Here is a 16,872-nt window from a genome sequence, read left to right as displayed (position 1 = left end):
GGACCGTAACTACTGCCCATTTTACTCCCTGACAGATATTACTTTTCATTAAGTCTAAAATAACATCACATGATTTAAAACAACAGAAGCCTGTTAGTTTCCTGTCAACAGGATTGGGTCAAAATTGTCTATGTTGTTGCTTATGATCTGAAAACATTTCATCATCTTGCATGTGTATCAGACATTAGCCATATAGAGTACAATCACATTACCATAATATTTTGATAGCTACCGCATGTAACTTCTCCATGCAATTTAGTACCATATCCTACATGGTGATATCTAATATTTCTCGAGTAGAGAAGCATTCAGCTTCTTTGAAGTCTCAGTGTAGATGTGTCATGATAATTCCTCTTTTCAATATTACAATTTTCTCAGTTATTTTAAAGTTTTGTTGTTTATGTATTGCGTAGAATATTCTGAAATGTTTAAGGCAATGTTCATTGACATTTGGCATCACTTGCCCCTGAACACGTGTACCAAAGTAGAAACGCACACTAGGCAAAATCCAAGAAACTACATCACCTTGTAGAATTCCGATAACCTCACATGCAAAGGAACTGTGCATGCATAGGAGAGTGGGAGGGAGTGTGAAGGATGGAGGGAAAGGGGTTAAGATAGTTGGGAATGTAGGGAATTGAGCTAACGTTTACATACCAAACTCTAGTTTGGCAAGAGATTGCATTGAGTAGATGTGGTAAATCAAGAGTAGAGTTAAAACCAGCAAGAAAGGCATTAATATAGGACATAGTAAGCAGGAAAAGATTGGAGTATGAATCAATAAGTCAACTGACAAATGTGATTCGAATTTACAAAGAGAGTAAAGGAGTCAAAAAGGTTCTGTATTTGAATGCTTATAGCATTTGAAACAAAACAGATATTGAAAACACAGATAAAAATGAATAAGTAAAATCTGGTAGCCACTCCAGTGATTTGGCTGCAGGATGACACAGATTAAGACTTGAATCTTGCAGGTTACTGGTCATTTAGAAATAACAGGAAATTGGAAAAGTTAGATGAGGTTGTTCTGATAGTTAATGATAATATTACCACAACAGAGAGGAAGGACTTAAGTTCAGGAAACCAAGATATGAGAACAGTTGGGTAGAATTGGAGAGGCGACGGCGATGGGAAAGTGTGAGGTCATGCACTTTGGTAGAAGAAAATAGAGGCATGGACTATTTTCTAAATGGGGAGAAAATTCAGCAATCTGAAGTGCAAAGGGACTTAGGAGTTCTAGTCCAGGATTCTCCTAAGGTAAACTTGCCGGTTGAGTTGGTAGTTAGGAAGGCAAGTATAATGTTGGCACTTATTTTGAGAGGAGAGGCGGCACAGTGGATCAGTGGTTAGTACTGCTGCCTCACAGCACCAGGGACACCAGTTCGTTCAACCTTGGACGACTGTCTGTGTGCAGTTTGCGTGTTCATCCCATGCCTACGTGGGTTTCGGCCAGTTACTCCTGTTTCCTCCCCCGTCCAAAGACATGCAAAGTTAGGTGGATTGGCCAAATTAAGTTGCCCATAGTTACAGGGATGTGAGGGTTAGCTGCATTAGCCATGGGAAATGCAGGGTTACAGGGATAGGATAGGGGGATGGGTCTGGGTGGGTTTCCACATTGTGGGGATGCTATGATTAGAATTTAAAAACTTCTGAGGCTTTATAAAGCTCTGGCCAGACACATTGAGAGTATTCTGAGTGTTATGAAGATGTAAGGGGTACTGTACCTTTAAGAGAGTCAAAAATTAGTAAGGACTTAGAGAGGCACAGAGAATCCGGAACAAGGGGTCACATTGCAATGCTTGGTCAGAACAGCAAGCACTGGCTAGGCTGCTATGAGACGAAAACAAATTCAAATTTTTCCAATCAGTTTAAATTATGCCCCAAGATACCAAACTCCAATCAAGTCTGAATTTGGTATTTTGACAATATTAAAACCAATGAATCAATCTGATATTTTGGGATATAAAACCAGAAAAAATTGAACAGTTGTGAGAGAACTGCCAAAAGACCAACAGATGTCGCCTGCTAGTGAGAACTCTCTGTGAGGTACCTGTCTGGAGAAGGAGTTTGCACAGAAAAGAACATCGATACCGACCTGGAGAACAAATCTACAGAGGAAGATACAAAGAGAAGATTTGACGGCAGGCTGGTTTTGAAATTTGAATTTTTCTGTAAATCTTAATCAGGGATTTTATCTGACCAGTATTGTAGAGGGGGGAGGTAAAAGATGGGTTTAGATAAATGAGTTGTAAATAGTTGTTAATTAATTATTCTCTGTTAGACTTTAAAAATAAAGTTGTTAATTTTTACTTTAAATAGTGACTTTTTGGATAGTTCTTTGCCTCTTGAATTTTCACAGATTAGAGCATTGGGTAAATCTTTTCTGTGTTGCTGGTTTAAATTAGCGGGGGGTTATCCCATGTTGTAGCAGTGAGCAGTTTTGAGCCCCATACCTGAGGAAGGATATACTGGTCCTGGAGCGGGTCCAGAGCAGGTTCATGAGAATGATCCCAGAAATGAAAGGCTTAACGTGTTACAAATGTTTGAGGACTCTGGATCTATACCTGATGGAGCTTAAAAGGATGGGAGGTTCTCACTGAAACTTATAGAATACTGAATGGCTTGGACATAGTGGACATTGGGAAGATGTTTACATTGGCAGGAGAGACTAGGACCCAATGGCACGACTTTGGGGTATAGGGAGGACCTTTAAAAGGGAGATAAGGAGAAATTTCTTTAGTCAGACAGAATTCCACAGAAGGATGTGCACACCAGGTCATTGAGAACATGGTGATAGATAGGTTCTTGAATGTCAAGGGAATCAAGGGTTCTGGGGAGAAAGCAGGAGAATGGGGTTGAGAAACGTATCAGCCACGATTGAATGGTGGAGGAAACTCGATGGGCTGAATGGCCTAATTTCTGCTATGTTTTATGGTATTATCGCTCGATTCTTAAATCGAGAGATCCAGATAATATTCTGGGGAGCTGAGTTTGAATCCCACCATAGCAGATGATGGAACTTGCATTCAATAAAAACAAACATCTGGAATTAACTGTCTTAATGTTGTCCATTCTGCATTCATTCCTGATGAAGGGCTTTTGCCCGAAACGATTCTCCTGCTCTTCAGATGCTGCCTGACCTGCTGTGTCTTTCCAGCACTACAATCTTGACTCTAATCTCCAGCATTTGCAGTCCTCACTTTTGCTTTAATGTTGTCCATTGTCTATCGTCAGAAAGACACATCGAGCTCATGAATGTCCTTTAGGGAAGAAACTCTGCCTCTTCACCTGACTATATATCACCCACTATATCTGACTCCAAACCTGTAGCAATGTTTTTGAGTCTTAACTACCCTCTGAAAATGTCACTAATTTGTAAGAACAATTAGAAAGTCTCAAAAAAGTAATAAAACTTGACATCAACCTATGTGCTGAAAACGACAACAACAACACTGCCCTGACAACCCTGCAAACTTCTTCTGACTAATGTTTGGGGGTTCGTACCAAAACTGTGGGAGAGCTATCTCACAGATTAGTCAAACAACAGCCTGTCAGTCATACTCATGAATCATACCTTCCATATACAGAGACACTACCATCACTATCCTTGGCTATATTCCGTCTCACCATCAGGGCAGGTCCAGCAGACATGGCAGTACAGTGGTATACAGTTGGGATGGAGTTGCTCTGAACTCACATAGCACCAGGTCAATCATGGCAAAGGAAACCTCCTGCTGAGTATATATGCCATCCTTGCTCAGTGTTGAATCAGTGTTCTTTCATGTTGAACACCACTGGGAAGAAGCACTGAGGGTGGCAAGTGTGTAGAATGTACTCTGGGTGGGGTATTTCAATGCAGTCCACCAAGGGTGGATCGTCAGCAATACCACTGACCAAGCTGGTCAAGTCCTAAGGATATAGCTGCTTTTATGGGTCTGCAAAAGGTGGTGAGGAACCAACAATAAGGAAAAACATACTCAATACTCTACCTCATCTTCACCAATCTGCCTGCTCCACACATATCTGTCTATGTCTCACTAGTTGGGAGTTGGGCTTGCAATGTGAGTGCCAAGTGAGCCACTTTGATAAGCACATTGGTGCTCCAGAGTTAACTGATTGGTGAGAGTAGGAGAAAATGAGGACTGCAGATGCTGGAGATCAGAGCTGAAAATGTGTTGCTGGAAAAGTGCAGCAGGTCAGGCAGCATCCAAGGAGCAGGAGAATCAACGTTTCAGGCATAAGCCCTTCTTCAGGAATGAGGACGGTGTGCCAAGCAGACTAAGATAAAAGGTATGGAGGACGGACTTGGGGGACGGGCGTTGGGAATGCGATAGGTGGAAGGAGGTTAAGGTGAGGGTGATAGGCCGGAGAGGGGGTGGGGGCAGAGAGGTTGGGAAGAAGATTGCAAGTCAAGAAGGTGGTGCTGAGTCCGAGGGTTGGGACTGAGATAAGGTGGGGGGAGGGGAAATGAGGAAGCTGGATAAATCTGCTTTCATCCCTTGTGGTTGGAGGGTTCCTAGGCGGAAGATGAGGCGCTCTTCCTCCAGGCGTCATGTTGCCATGGTCTGGCGATGGAGGAGGCCAAGGACCTGCATGTCCTTGGTGGAGTGGGAGGGGGAGTTAAAGTGTTCAGCCACAGGGCAGTTGGGTTGGTTGGTGCGGGTGTCCCAGAGGTGTTCTCTGAAACGTTCCGCAAGTAGGCGGCCTGTCTCCCCAATGTAGAGGAAAAATGTCAATGGAGAGGAAAAATCGACCCAAAATGTCGATTCTCCTGCTCCTTGGATGCTGCCTGACCTGCTGCGCTTTTCCAGCAACACATTTTTCAGCTCTGATTGGTGAGAGTGACCACATTCAGACTTTGTGGAGACCAAGTCCTGCTTTCACACTGAGAATGACTTACATCATGTTGAGAGGCACATTCATCATGCTAAATGGCACAGACCTCAAGCAGATCTACCAATTCAACACTGGGTATCTATAAAGCACCACAGGCTATTAGCAGGAGCAGAATCCGGTTGCCATGTCTACCAAATATTAAAATGCCCAAGTGTGGAAGACTAAAAAAAAGGCACCTTCCAATCCATTTTACATGTCACATTTTTCATTACTCTTGTCATTGAGCTTTGTAATTTGATCAACTATACCAATGGCCTTCAATAGGACTGTGTAACTTTAAGACAATTTGCTTTATTCAATGAAATTTTTATCACTGGAATTAACATCACTTTAATATTCTGATTAGTAATATTAGATTTTGTTAAGGGGATGCAAAAATATATATTTTTTTAATCTGACAATCTATTAACTTTCAAAATCTCATTGCTTATTCACATTCGATGTTGAATCTCAGTGTTGCTCTTCTTTTGGAAGGGTTGCACAGCAGCGAAGGAGTTCTCATTTATAACCATATCTACACTAAAATAGATTATTCCTGCTATGCCACATGGAATCACCATTCTTTTCTGTAATTTCAATATATTGCCATTCACAAACATGAAAGTAGAATTTTCATACACTTTGCATTTATTTTGATCCTTACTGATGAATCTAAATAACATTTGAAACAATCTGTTCCACATACAATCTAAATGTAACCACTATCAAATATGGTGTAATTAAATGAATGTCTAATGTCTGGTAATGAAGGCAAGGCTTTTTATGATTAATACAATTAATCTTTACATTAATTTTCTTCAATTTGTGAACTGCGCATCACTTCAAAAACTCTTCCTGTACTTTCGGCAGCTTATTCTGTAATGATATTTGGATCACATTTGAAAGGCAGGTTAACTGTTGCACAGACATTAATTTACCTATTATTTCTACTCCAATCCTGCAAGATATACTATAATTGCTCTTCATAATTCCTTCTGTCTGTGGTTCTTTCATTCAACTAATGCTAGCACCTTGCATATGAACGCTCTCATAGTGGTGTAATCATTAAATCTTCCATCCTTTCTGACACTGTAGAATGTCCCATTTGTGCCAGAGACTGTTGAAAACACCTGCATCCCTAAGAATTTGTTTTAAAGCAGCAACTTTGATTCAAAAGGCCTTTTGCCAAAAAACAAATTCAAGTTGAGTTAAAAAGGCTTTCCATACATGCCATATTAGTATAACACAGCAATTTTAATACAAACATGGAATTAGGAATTTTCAAATTGAATTTCTGCAGTCTCGGTCAATTCATACTGCTTTATGGAATAATCCTGTATCTTTTGAAATCTAACAAAATCTGACCATGCCTTGTTGGCACCGAATGGCTATTTTTACTTGTAAATTTCATCCATGAAGCTTAACATAAGATTTAAAACTTCATTAGTGTCCCACTGACATGAATCTGGCTCATAAAATACTTACTTCTAAGCTTTTCGTTCAGAAATGCCAGCACCATTCTTCGTCTTCTCTTCCATAAGACATAATTGGTGTCCCCATAGACAACTCATTTTTCTACTGGTCATAAGGTTCAGATTTAGAGAATAGTGGCAGGCAGAGGTAAACAACCAGGGAAGCTACTCAATTTTGTAGTTTGTTGTTTTTAAAGATAATTTCAGAGCAGCTTTGTCCATACAGAATCATGACGTCAAAAGTAATTTTGGCACATTTAAAGTTCCTGCTTAACAAAAAGGAGTGGAAGTTGATAAATGCTGTGTGAAGTGCTAATGAGCAGTATGAATGGTAGAAAATGGGTTGACTGTGGTAGAAGTAATCCATTCAAGACAAGACCCAGGGATGTGGCTGCAGGTTGAAAATGCAGAGGAGGATGTTCATATTCTGAAATTGTTATATTCAATGATGAGTTCTGAACGCTGCAAGCTACTTATGTCGTTAACATTCCTCGTTGGGCTTTGCTGAAGTACTACAGCAGACCTGAGGCAGAAATGCTGGCAAGGAAACATTGTGGCATGCTGAAATAGCAGACAACAGGAAGCTTGGGGTATTTTTTACGGATACAGCATAGGTATTTCCAGCACAGCCAACCCATTTTCTACTATGCACACTTCTCATTTGCACCCTATCTGGCATTTATCACCATCTGGACTTATCATTAGCAATTCTTTTGTTTGCCTGTCCTTTCTTTCCTTTTTCTCACAGCACCATCTCCATCCTCTGCACTCCACTCCCATCATCAGTATTAAAACCACCCTTTCCTAGCTCCTTTCAGTTCTGACAAAGAGTCAAAGTTTCTGTAACTACAGATGCTGTTGGACCTACTGAATTTCTCTAGCATGCTTTTTGCTTGCAACTAAAATTAATTGTTAATGTAATTTTCCAACAAGAATTCAACATGCATCATTCTGGCTCAAGGGCAGGAGAAGCAACTAATGTGCTTGGATTAACTGACTCCTTATTTTGCCCTCCAGCCACCTTTAAGGATGCACACCACCACCTCACCCCCCCCCCCCCCCCCACCCCACCCCCCATCCAACCTACACTTCTGCCCAATGCAGCTCATAAGCAGACAATGGACATTCACAATGTATAGAATTGTATGCAAGAATTCATTCTTCAGTGTTAGTAAGATATATTTGAACAATTAATGTAATTATAATAGTGCTTCTTTAGTAAATGATTTCCATAATTTTTTTTACCCAAAGTCCTGTCCAGACATTCAGAACTCAAGAAATCGAAGTAATTTTAACTTCAATAAAACAGTTTACTGCTGTTTTGTACAACATGGATGTGCTGCTGACTCAAATTTTTAAAGATGAAGTGTAATTGTATGCACCTACAACATTCTATATATCAAAAACAATTCAACTTACTTTTGATGAAAGGTCAGCTTCAACAAACTGCCATATTAAAGAGACCAGCTGAAGATTATGATGTCAACTTTGGTATAACTTATTTTAACAATGTTACAGTATCTGCGTGCAGGCTCACAAAATATGTCCATTCCTCATGATTTGTTCGAATTTTCAGTGCACCACACTTGTTTGTTTGGAATTCATGGCTTGTTACTCAATTTTGAACTATTTTCAGTCATTTCTACAACTGAGACATTGTTTTCATTTAATTATTATCCATGTTTTTTTCTGATACATGATCAAGAATCGTGCACATGGTACCAATTCCTAATTTCCAATTTTGGAGTACTAAAACGTTTTTTTTAACCTTTAAAACGTTCATTTTTTTTTAAAAAGCACATACAGACGCCTCAATATTACAAAAAAATTGGAAAGGAAATGACTTCAAGAAGATAAAGGCCTTTCTCGATTAAACAATTCATTCCACCCTTTGCTATCAATTACGATATTCCACAACAACTAAAAAAATGTAGAAAATACGGAAGGGTCTTGACAGCAATGACATAAGGACCTGATGAATATCTAATTTCAAAAGATTCATATCGACAAAAAATATTCACATTGGCTATTATTTTTAAAAACTAATTCTCAATTATAAGACAAACATACTACTGTTTAACCATTTCATTTCTTCTAAGCTCCTGGAAGAACACCGATACTTACAGGGTACTGTCCGTAGGTAGAGGTTATCGCGGATAATCTGCTGAAGTTCGTGGTCAACCGAACCTTTTTGGAACCGTAAATTGAGGTAGTGACGAAGGTCCTTGTCAACAGTGCCTCCTGTAAAACAGAAGAAGGGTTACATTTCGTACTCCTGGAAACAGCACAGTCGTCAGAGAGCAAGGAGTGTGTAGCGTCTGCTGAATTGTCAGCGATAGGAGCGGGGTTTAACCAAATCCCACCCAGGTCTGTACCGGAATAGTGCTCACCGTTATCTCATCAGCAAATAAATTATTCACGCAAAATATACAAGATTCGATAACTCAAATCTCAATACGAGTTGTTAGATTGGGTTGTTCACACCAGAGAGAGCAATCAATGATACACTCCTTCAGTCGAGTGTTCAGCCCATCTCCATGGTCTGAAATGGAAATGAATTCGTTTCACTCTTTGTTGTATTTCACGCCCTCAGAGCTGCTGTGATTTAACCAAAATCTGGAACTACTTTTAGAAATTCCTGTATTTTTATGCTCACGGGACTAAACAGCTCGAACGTACTGTCAGTAGTCGGTCACTCCACTCCCACAGTGCAGAATCTAACCCATCGACAAAAAACGTCGGTCGCTGCAGGTTCGGCGCACACAAGAAAAGCGTAGATACTCGTCTACTGCCACCGTCTCACCAGAGCACTGCTACTCCAGTTGCACTCATTCTTGCTGCATTTTTTGCCTGGAAGCCCTGCTCCTATTCACAGGTTAAGCGCCAAGCAGCGCTGACCTCTTCCTTGCCCTGTCTGTCGTAATGTCACAGCGTGTCCGTGCAGGCACCAGAGACATACAGTAGCAAGGTCCCAAGGGAGCAGCTCACAGCAATTCGCTCATTCCTATTGGCTGTGAAACCGAAGAAAGATTCCATCAAGACGTGAAGCCCGCCGACTGATGCAGATGCTTTCTGGCAGCCTGTGAAAATACCGTCCTTACAACAACAGATGTACTCTGACGACTGACATAAGCTCGAATCACTCACATTATGGAGAATGCAATGACATACGGGCACGGGCAAACCATGATGTAATTGTATAGAGACGATTCATCACGGTAACTTGGTGTGGCACCAAGCCAGGCCATGGCATGGCATAAAAAAAGACAGCAAATGGATTGGTAAACAAGGGGGTTTAAGCTAACCCGTCCTCCCAGATCGGGACAAGTTCTGATTTAACGCTCCATTGATTTTGGTTAAGTTAAAATCGGTGGTTGAAATTTTTCACTTTTACTTGTTTTGAAATATGAAAAATGTGAAAACAGCAACATGCAGCATGAGTTAGCTATTTTGTTTCATATACTATTTGTAAAAATATAATGTATTTGGTTAATAACATCAAAACAAACGTCAGCATTTTTATCAATTAATATACATTCTTTAAAGTACCACAACTATCTTGTATCTGGTGGCATCACAATGTCTTCGTACTCCGAATGCTTTTTGTATAAACTTCTCTCTATCATGAAAACTAGAAATATAAACTTCATCCGGCTGCAGATATTGTTATTTTCTGATAAAATAAACTTATATAATTGTGGATAATTTGAACACACGAAAAAAGTCTAGTTCAAAAAGAAAAAAAAAATCGTTTTTTTATATTGCCTTTCAGGATGTCAAGGGGCCCCAAAACACTCTGCGACTAACGAACACCTACTTATGGCGTGGGAAAACTGTTGTGACATAAAAGAATTGGGTTACTCATCACAATTTCTCTAGGCACCACTATGAAATACATCTTCCATCCACCCCTCAGCATTCTACATCTGGGTCCACTCGGGTGGACTCTTCTTCATTTTGTTCTGAAAAGGTGCAGAAAATAATCAGAAAGGCAAATTGAATGCTAGTCCTTTTATTTCACAGATAAACAAGCAAGTAGAAATCAGGCTTCAGTTATACAATGCTCCCACTGTCAAAGTTTTGAATCCCATACTTTAACCTTTGATGGTAACCTTCAAGAAATAAATTACAAAGGGGAATACACAAACCCTATTCCATAGAATTTAAAAGACTAAGTGTGATTTGATCAATGTTTGAAAGATGTTAAAGTGAGCGCATGAGGTAGCCAAAGTTTAAAAAAAACGTTTCTGGTAGGGGAGTTCAGGACATGAACATAAGTGTTAGAAAGCTAAATTACACATGAAATCACAAATCTCTTCATTAGGGCACCTCTGAACAGAAATGGAGGTAAAAGTTTAAAACTCTCCTGCAAACAATTGACATTTGATTAATTGTAAATGTAATTCTGATATTGAGATTCTTTTAACGAAAGATGTTCAGGGATTATGCATAGGGATGGAGTAAAGAGTCATAGAGATGTACAGCATGGAAACAGACCCTTTGGTCCAACCCGTCCATACCAACCAGATATCCCAACCCAATCTAGTCCCACTTGCCAGCACCCGGCCCATATCCCTCCAAATCCTTCCTATTCATATACCCATCCAAATGCCTCTTAAATGTTGCAATTGTACCAGCCTCCACCACATCCTCTGGCAGCTCATTCCATACATGTACCATCCTCTGCGTGAAAACGTTGCCCCTTAGGTCTCTTTTATATCTTTCCCCTCTCACCCTAAACCTATGCCCAACAGTGGCCTAACCAATGTCCTGTACAGCTGCAACATGACCTCCCAACTCCTGTACTCAATACTCTGACCAATAAAGGAAAGCATACCAAACGCCTTCTTCACTATCCTATCTACCTGCGACTCCACCTTCAAGGAGCTATGAACCTTTGTTCAGCAACACTCCCTAGGACCTTACCATTAAGTGTATAAGTCCTGCTAATATTTGCTTTCCCAAAATGCAGCACCTCGCATTTATCTGAATTAAACTCCATCTGCCACTTCTTAGCCCATTGGCCCATTTGGTCCAGATCCTGTTGTAACCGGAGGTAACCCTCTTCGCTGTCCATGACACCTCCAATTTTGGTGTCACCTGCAAACTTACTAACTGTACCTCTTTTGATCGCATCCAAATCATTTATGTAAATGACAAAAAGTAGAGGGCCCAGCACCGATCATTGTGGCACTCCACTGGTCACAGGCCTCCAGTCTGAAAAACAACCCTCCACCACCACCCTCCACCTTTGAGCCAGTTCTGTATCCAAATGGCTAGTTATCCCTGTATTCCATGAGATCTAACCTTGCTAATCAGTCTCCCATGGGGAACCTTGTTGAACGCCTTACTGAAGTCCATATAGATCATATCTACTGCTCTGCCCTCATCAATCTTCTTCGTTACTTCTTCAAAAAACACAAATCAAGTTTGAGAGACATGATTTCCCTCGCACAAAGCCATGTTGACTAACCTGAATCAGTCCTTGCCTTTCCAAATACATGTACATCCTATCCCTCAGGATTCCCTCCAACAACTTGCTCACTACCGAGGTCAGGCTCACTGGTCTATAGTTCTCTGGCTTGTCTTTACCGCCCTTCTTAAACAGTGGCACCACGTTTGCTAACCTCCAGTCTTCCAGCACCTCACCTGTGACTATCGATGATACAAATATCTCAACAAGAGGCCCAGCAAACACTTCTCTAGCTTCCCACAAAGTTCTTGGGTACACCTGATCATATAAGCCATGATCCCATTCAATGGCAGAACAGATTCAAGGGATTAAATGGCCTCTTGTTCCTACATTCCAATATTCCTAACTCAATTCCTGTTTGTGCTAATGCTGCCTGTTTATTTCCAGAAATTTCTATTTCTTTGATAAAATAATTTATCTTTTTATCTGCACTAAATCGAAAATTGATATTTATCACAGCCATCTTTCAAAGATAATTCACATAGTCAATTTTTAACATGTTTGTGAAATTTTAATTGTGTTTTTGCCCATATGATCAGATGTATTTGTACCAAGTAACTACATAGACTGTGCTTAGTTAAGAACTTGGGCAGTTCTTTTTGAATTGTATGCTTCTTGTCTTTTTGTCAGGAGGGAATTTGATTCTTTTTCAGAACATCTTTGAACAAAGGAATTACACCAAAAATAATTTTCCTTTTTCTTCTGATGAGTTTGTCCACGCACATACAAACATGAAAAAATGATTTGCTATCAGAAAAAAATGAGATAACTGACAATAGCTTTATTTTCAAATTTGAGAAATAACAAAAAATATTATGAAAGAAAATAAACTTGATTTGCATGTCCACAAAAGAAGGCATGGTAAACATGTGAAAAGGGACCATTTGGGTGATAGCAATTTCCTAATACCAAATATGGTAGATAGTGAACCTGAACCAGCTAGAGCCTATGTGCCAAAACTCTAAAAGTGGTGATACATCTCCATATTTAAAAATAAATCTTTTGAAAAAGATTTAGACGTTTCCCAGCACTCTCTTCATCTTCCCAATAACAAAGCATATTTCGTGCTATTCCAAATTATTGTGTTATTCTGCCCTTATGTGGAATGAATTAATTTGTTCATCACAGAATATTTCTTTTTCAATTTACACATCGAAAAATATGGAAGCTGCAATCTTTGAATACTGAAGGCCAAAAAAACCCACTGGAGAACAGGATCCTCGGTACGATTTCAGGGGGTCCAGATGTATACAACATTCATGGGTTTGATGCTTAAGAAGTGGCACATATGCTGTGTCACTTGTCATGGATATAATTCCCTTAAGAAATAGCATAATGCATGTAGTATGAAAACTTTAGGTGGAAAAGAAAGACATTGTCTGAATATAATTAGTCTGCAACATCATATGTTGATAAATAGCTCAAATTTTGTGCTGATAGCTAAAATTGTCACAATGTTTATCCTAATAATTCCAAAACTGTATGTGACCCCTCAGCAACATTTCAATGATGCAATTAATATAGTCATAAACATCTCAAACAGGTTTTGATGAACAATGAACAATTGATTTATCAATTCTCATTTAATCTTACATCATATCTGGAATTGCAGTCACACTGTCCTTACTTCCCAGCCAAGAGGCCCAGGTACAAGTCCCACCTACTCCAGAGATGTGCATTTACATTTATGAACAGATTTATGAGAAAGTCTCTACAATATAACTGGTGTTTTTGGAGTTCTATGTGGTGTAGTGGTCATGTTCAAACTCTGGACCAAGAGGTGCCACCTTCTTAAGAGTGTGTAATAACATCTCTGAACAGGTTGATCAGAAAATATCCAAGTCATACCTGGAAGTGGCTAGTTAAAAGTCAAATGGCTTCATCCATTTTTAAGAGCACAATGCTGATGTTTCTTGGTTGAAAAAACTGATTCAAAGAACTTACTCAATTACTTTATGAAGTATCAAAGAAACACAGCCTTCTCACATAACGTAGCTATGTGTTTTGAAATAGACGTACTGAATTCAATATTAACAAGTATTGCTAGTCATTTTCCTATTGTGTTTGACTTTATTGCATTCCTTTCATTCATGCTAATGATGCAAGAATTGGTAGAAAGGTTAGCACCTATTGCCCATCCTTTTCTACTTTGAGAAGGTGCAGGAGGCGATTGCAACTTTACACAAATTTGTGATCTTTGTGGAGTGGGGTAATCACAATTCACTGACAATACTTGGAGTTTCAATCTGATGAGTTTGTTTGTGTACTTGTTCATGGGAATGAGGGCATCATTGGTTAAGCCTGTACTTATTGCCTATCTCTATTTGGAGAAGGTGGTGGTGAGCTCTCAGAGATTTAAGAGTACTGACATTTGTTCATGCAGCATTGCATTTTTACATATAGGTGATGAGACCTTTGAATAGGGTAAAATTACTGAATGTTATTTTCAAGCGATAGATTTGTTACATGTCTCATAAACAATCCTTTGCTCGATATGCATTATACATCTATGGGAAGTGAAAAAAAAATTGTCTTCACTTTTTCAGCTACTTTAATCCTGATTTAATGTATGCAAGTTTGTGTACATATCTAATTACTTGGGAATAAAGAAATATATTAGGAAAGTCTTCAATGGTAGTAGCAGTCATGGCAGGAAGAAATTTCAGAAAACCATAGTCTGCAACTTGCTGCAGCAAAGCATGGCACATCCTGCACCCTGAACTGCATGTTTTTCTTCACCTTTCAGCTTTGATTAATTTTATGTCATAAACTGGAGTTGAGAAATGATAATGGAATCAACAGGACATCTGTCACCTGTGTGAATGAGGGCAAGAAAACTTTAATCAGTAAAATTTAATGGCAGAGAAAGCAGAAGAATGAACAGAGAAGAAGGAAATAGGATGAAGTGAGTCAAATTAGAAAAAAGAAAAAAATACAGGAGAGAAAAAGTGAGTGAAAAGGGGGAAGAAGTTTAAGTTCCCCTAGAAGCAATTTACTGCCCACAGAGAGACTATATTTTTAACTCTTCCCTTTTAAAGGTTAAGTGGTGTTGCAAGAACACAAATATCATAATAAAGGTTCCTTATACAATAGCAGCCTTATCTTTCTGCAGTGAGTGTGATTCATATTTACAGCAATATATTTCTTGACACTCATTGAGAGACCAACAGTAAGATTCTATTTTGTGATGTTAATGGCCACAGCAGTGTAATCACAGCAATTTCTTGCAATTTGTATCTTGTGGCATATAATTTCCTGTCATAAATTGCATAGTTTAAAAAAAACAAAGCACAGTGAATGCAATGTTATATTTGCAACCAATGTTTCATACATTTCTTAGTTGAAAGTAGATGGCAGAAACTAAGTACAAACATTTTTTGTATCATAATATTTACATGTTCCATATAATAGGGTAAAGAGAGTCATAGAGATGCACAGCACAGAAACAGACCCTTTGGTCCAACGTGCCCATGCTGACCAAACATCCTAAATTAATACAGATGGGTATCTAGAGTTGGGGAGATGGTTTTGGAATAGTACATATGCCTAGAAACTGGATTTTCAGATGTGACTACTGACTTTAATTAAGATGTTCTGAAACTTCAAGTGCTCATCCAAGTCCTTTTTAAAGGTTGTAAGGTTGCCTGCCTCAACTATCTCCCAGAGACAAAATAATTGCAGATGCTGGAATCCAAAATAGACAGGCAGGAGGCTTGAGGAAGAAGCAAATCAGGCAACATCAGGAGGTGCAGAAGTCAACGTTTCAGGTGTAACCCTTCTTCTGAAAAGGGGTTACACCGAAACAGCGATTTCTGCACTTCCTGATGCTGCCTGGCTTGCTGTGTTCCTCCAACCTTCTGCCTGTCAACAATCTCCCAGGCAGTACATTCCAGACTCCTAGCACCCCAGTGCCCTCTGGGCGAGAATGTGTTTCCTCAAATCCCCTTTAAATCCCTTATTTTTCACTTTAAAACTATGCCCCCTTGTTATTGGCCCTTTGATTAAGGGAAACAGCTGCTTTCTATTCATGCCCTTCATAATCTTACACACCTCTATCACCTCAACCTTCTCTGCTCCAAAGAAAACATTCTGAGCCTATCCAGCCTCTCTTACCAGCTGAAATACTCCATCTAAGGCAACATCTTAGTGAATCTCGTTAAATCCTTGTAGTGTGGCAACCAGAACTACATACAGTATTCCAGTTCTGGTCTAATAAAAGTTGTGCAAAGCTCCAACATGACATCCTTGCATTTATAATCTATGCTGCAACTGATAAAGGCCAGCGTCCCAAATGCCTTCTTAACAACCCTATTAACTTGCCCATCACCTTCAGAGATTTTTGGACAAATATTCCAAGATTCCTTTGTTCCTCTGAGCTTCAGTGTTCTGCCATCCATTGTCTTGTTCCTTCTTCCATAGTCCATCACCTCACATTTATCAGGGTGAAATTCTATTTGCTACTAATCTGCCTATCTGACTAATCTGTTTATATTCTCCTGTAACCTAACACCTTCCTCATCACTGTCAACCACCTGTCATCCACAAACTTAGCTATGATCCCACTTCCCCACATTCTCCTCTACATATTTATGAATAGTACAAACAAGAGACCCAGCACCAATCCTGTGGTATGCTGTTGCACACTAGGCTCCAGTCACACTACCATCACCAATACTTTCTGCTACTACTAAGCACCAATATTTTTGGATCTAACTTGTCAAGTTACCCTGGATCCCATGAGCTTTTACCCTCTTTATCAGTTTCTGATGTGGTACATTGTCAAAGGCGCTACCAAATTCAGTATATATTACATCAACAGCCCTATTATCATCTACATACTTGGTCACCTTCTTGAAAAACTCCACCAGATTTGTCAGGCATAACTAATTGCTCAAGAAGATGATGGTAAGCGGTCTTAAACCATGACAGTCCTTTGGTGTAGGTACACCACAATGCTATAAGGGAAGGAGTTCCAGGATTTTAACCCAATGGCATTAAAAGAATGGAGATATATTTTCAAGTCAGTGTAGTGAATGACTTGGAGGAGAACCT

The 16,872-nt window shown here is 39.5% G+C and overlaps 1 protein-coding gene across 15 annotated transcripts in view; it reads right to left on the bottom strand.

Annotated features, from left to right (window-relative positions):
- Window positions 1-16,872, bottom strand: part of magi2a (membrane associated guanylate kinase, WW and PDZ domain containing 2a) — a 682,885-nt gene that overhangs the window by 426,446 nt on the left and 239,567 nt on the right. For 13 of the 15 annotated variants that reach the window (XM_043713779.1, XM_043713778.1, XM_043713782.1 and 10 more), the window contains one exon: window positions 8,472-8,588. In XM_043713779.1, coding sequence (XP_043569714.1) covers window positions 8,472-8,588 — 117 coding nt within the window. The other 2 variants (XM_043713786.1, XM_043713787.1) reach the window with 2 other exon arrangements.

Source organism: Chiloscyllium plagiosum, chromosome 23 (genome assembly GCF_004010195.1).
Source record: "Chiloscyllium plagiosum isolate BGI_BamShark_2017 chromosome 23, ASM401019v2, whole genome shotgun sequence".
NCBI classification, from domain to species: domain Eukaryota; kingdom Metazoa; phylum Chordata; class Chondrichthyes; order Orectolobiformes; family Hemiscylliidae; genus Chiloscyllium; species Chiloscyllium plagiosum.
The sequence above is the reverse complement of the archived record's forward strand: the minus strand, read 5'-3'. Positions and strand labels throughout refer to the sequence as shown.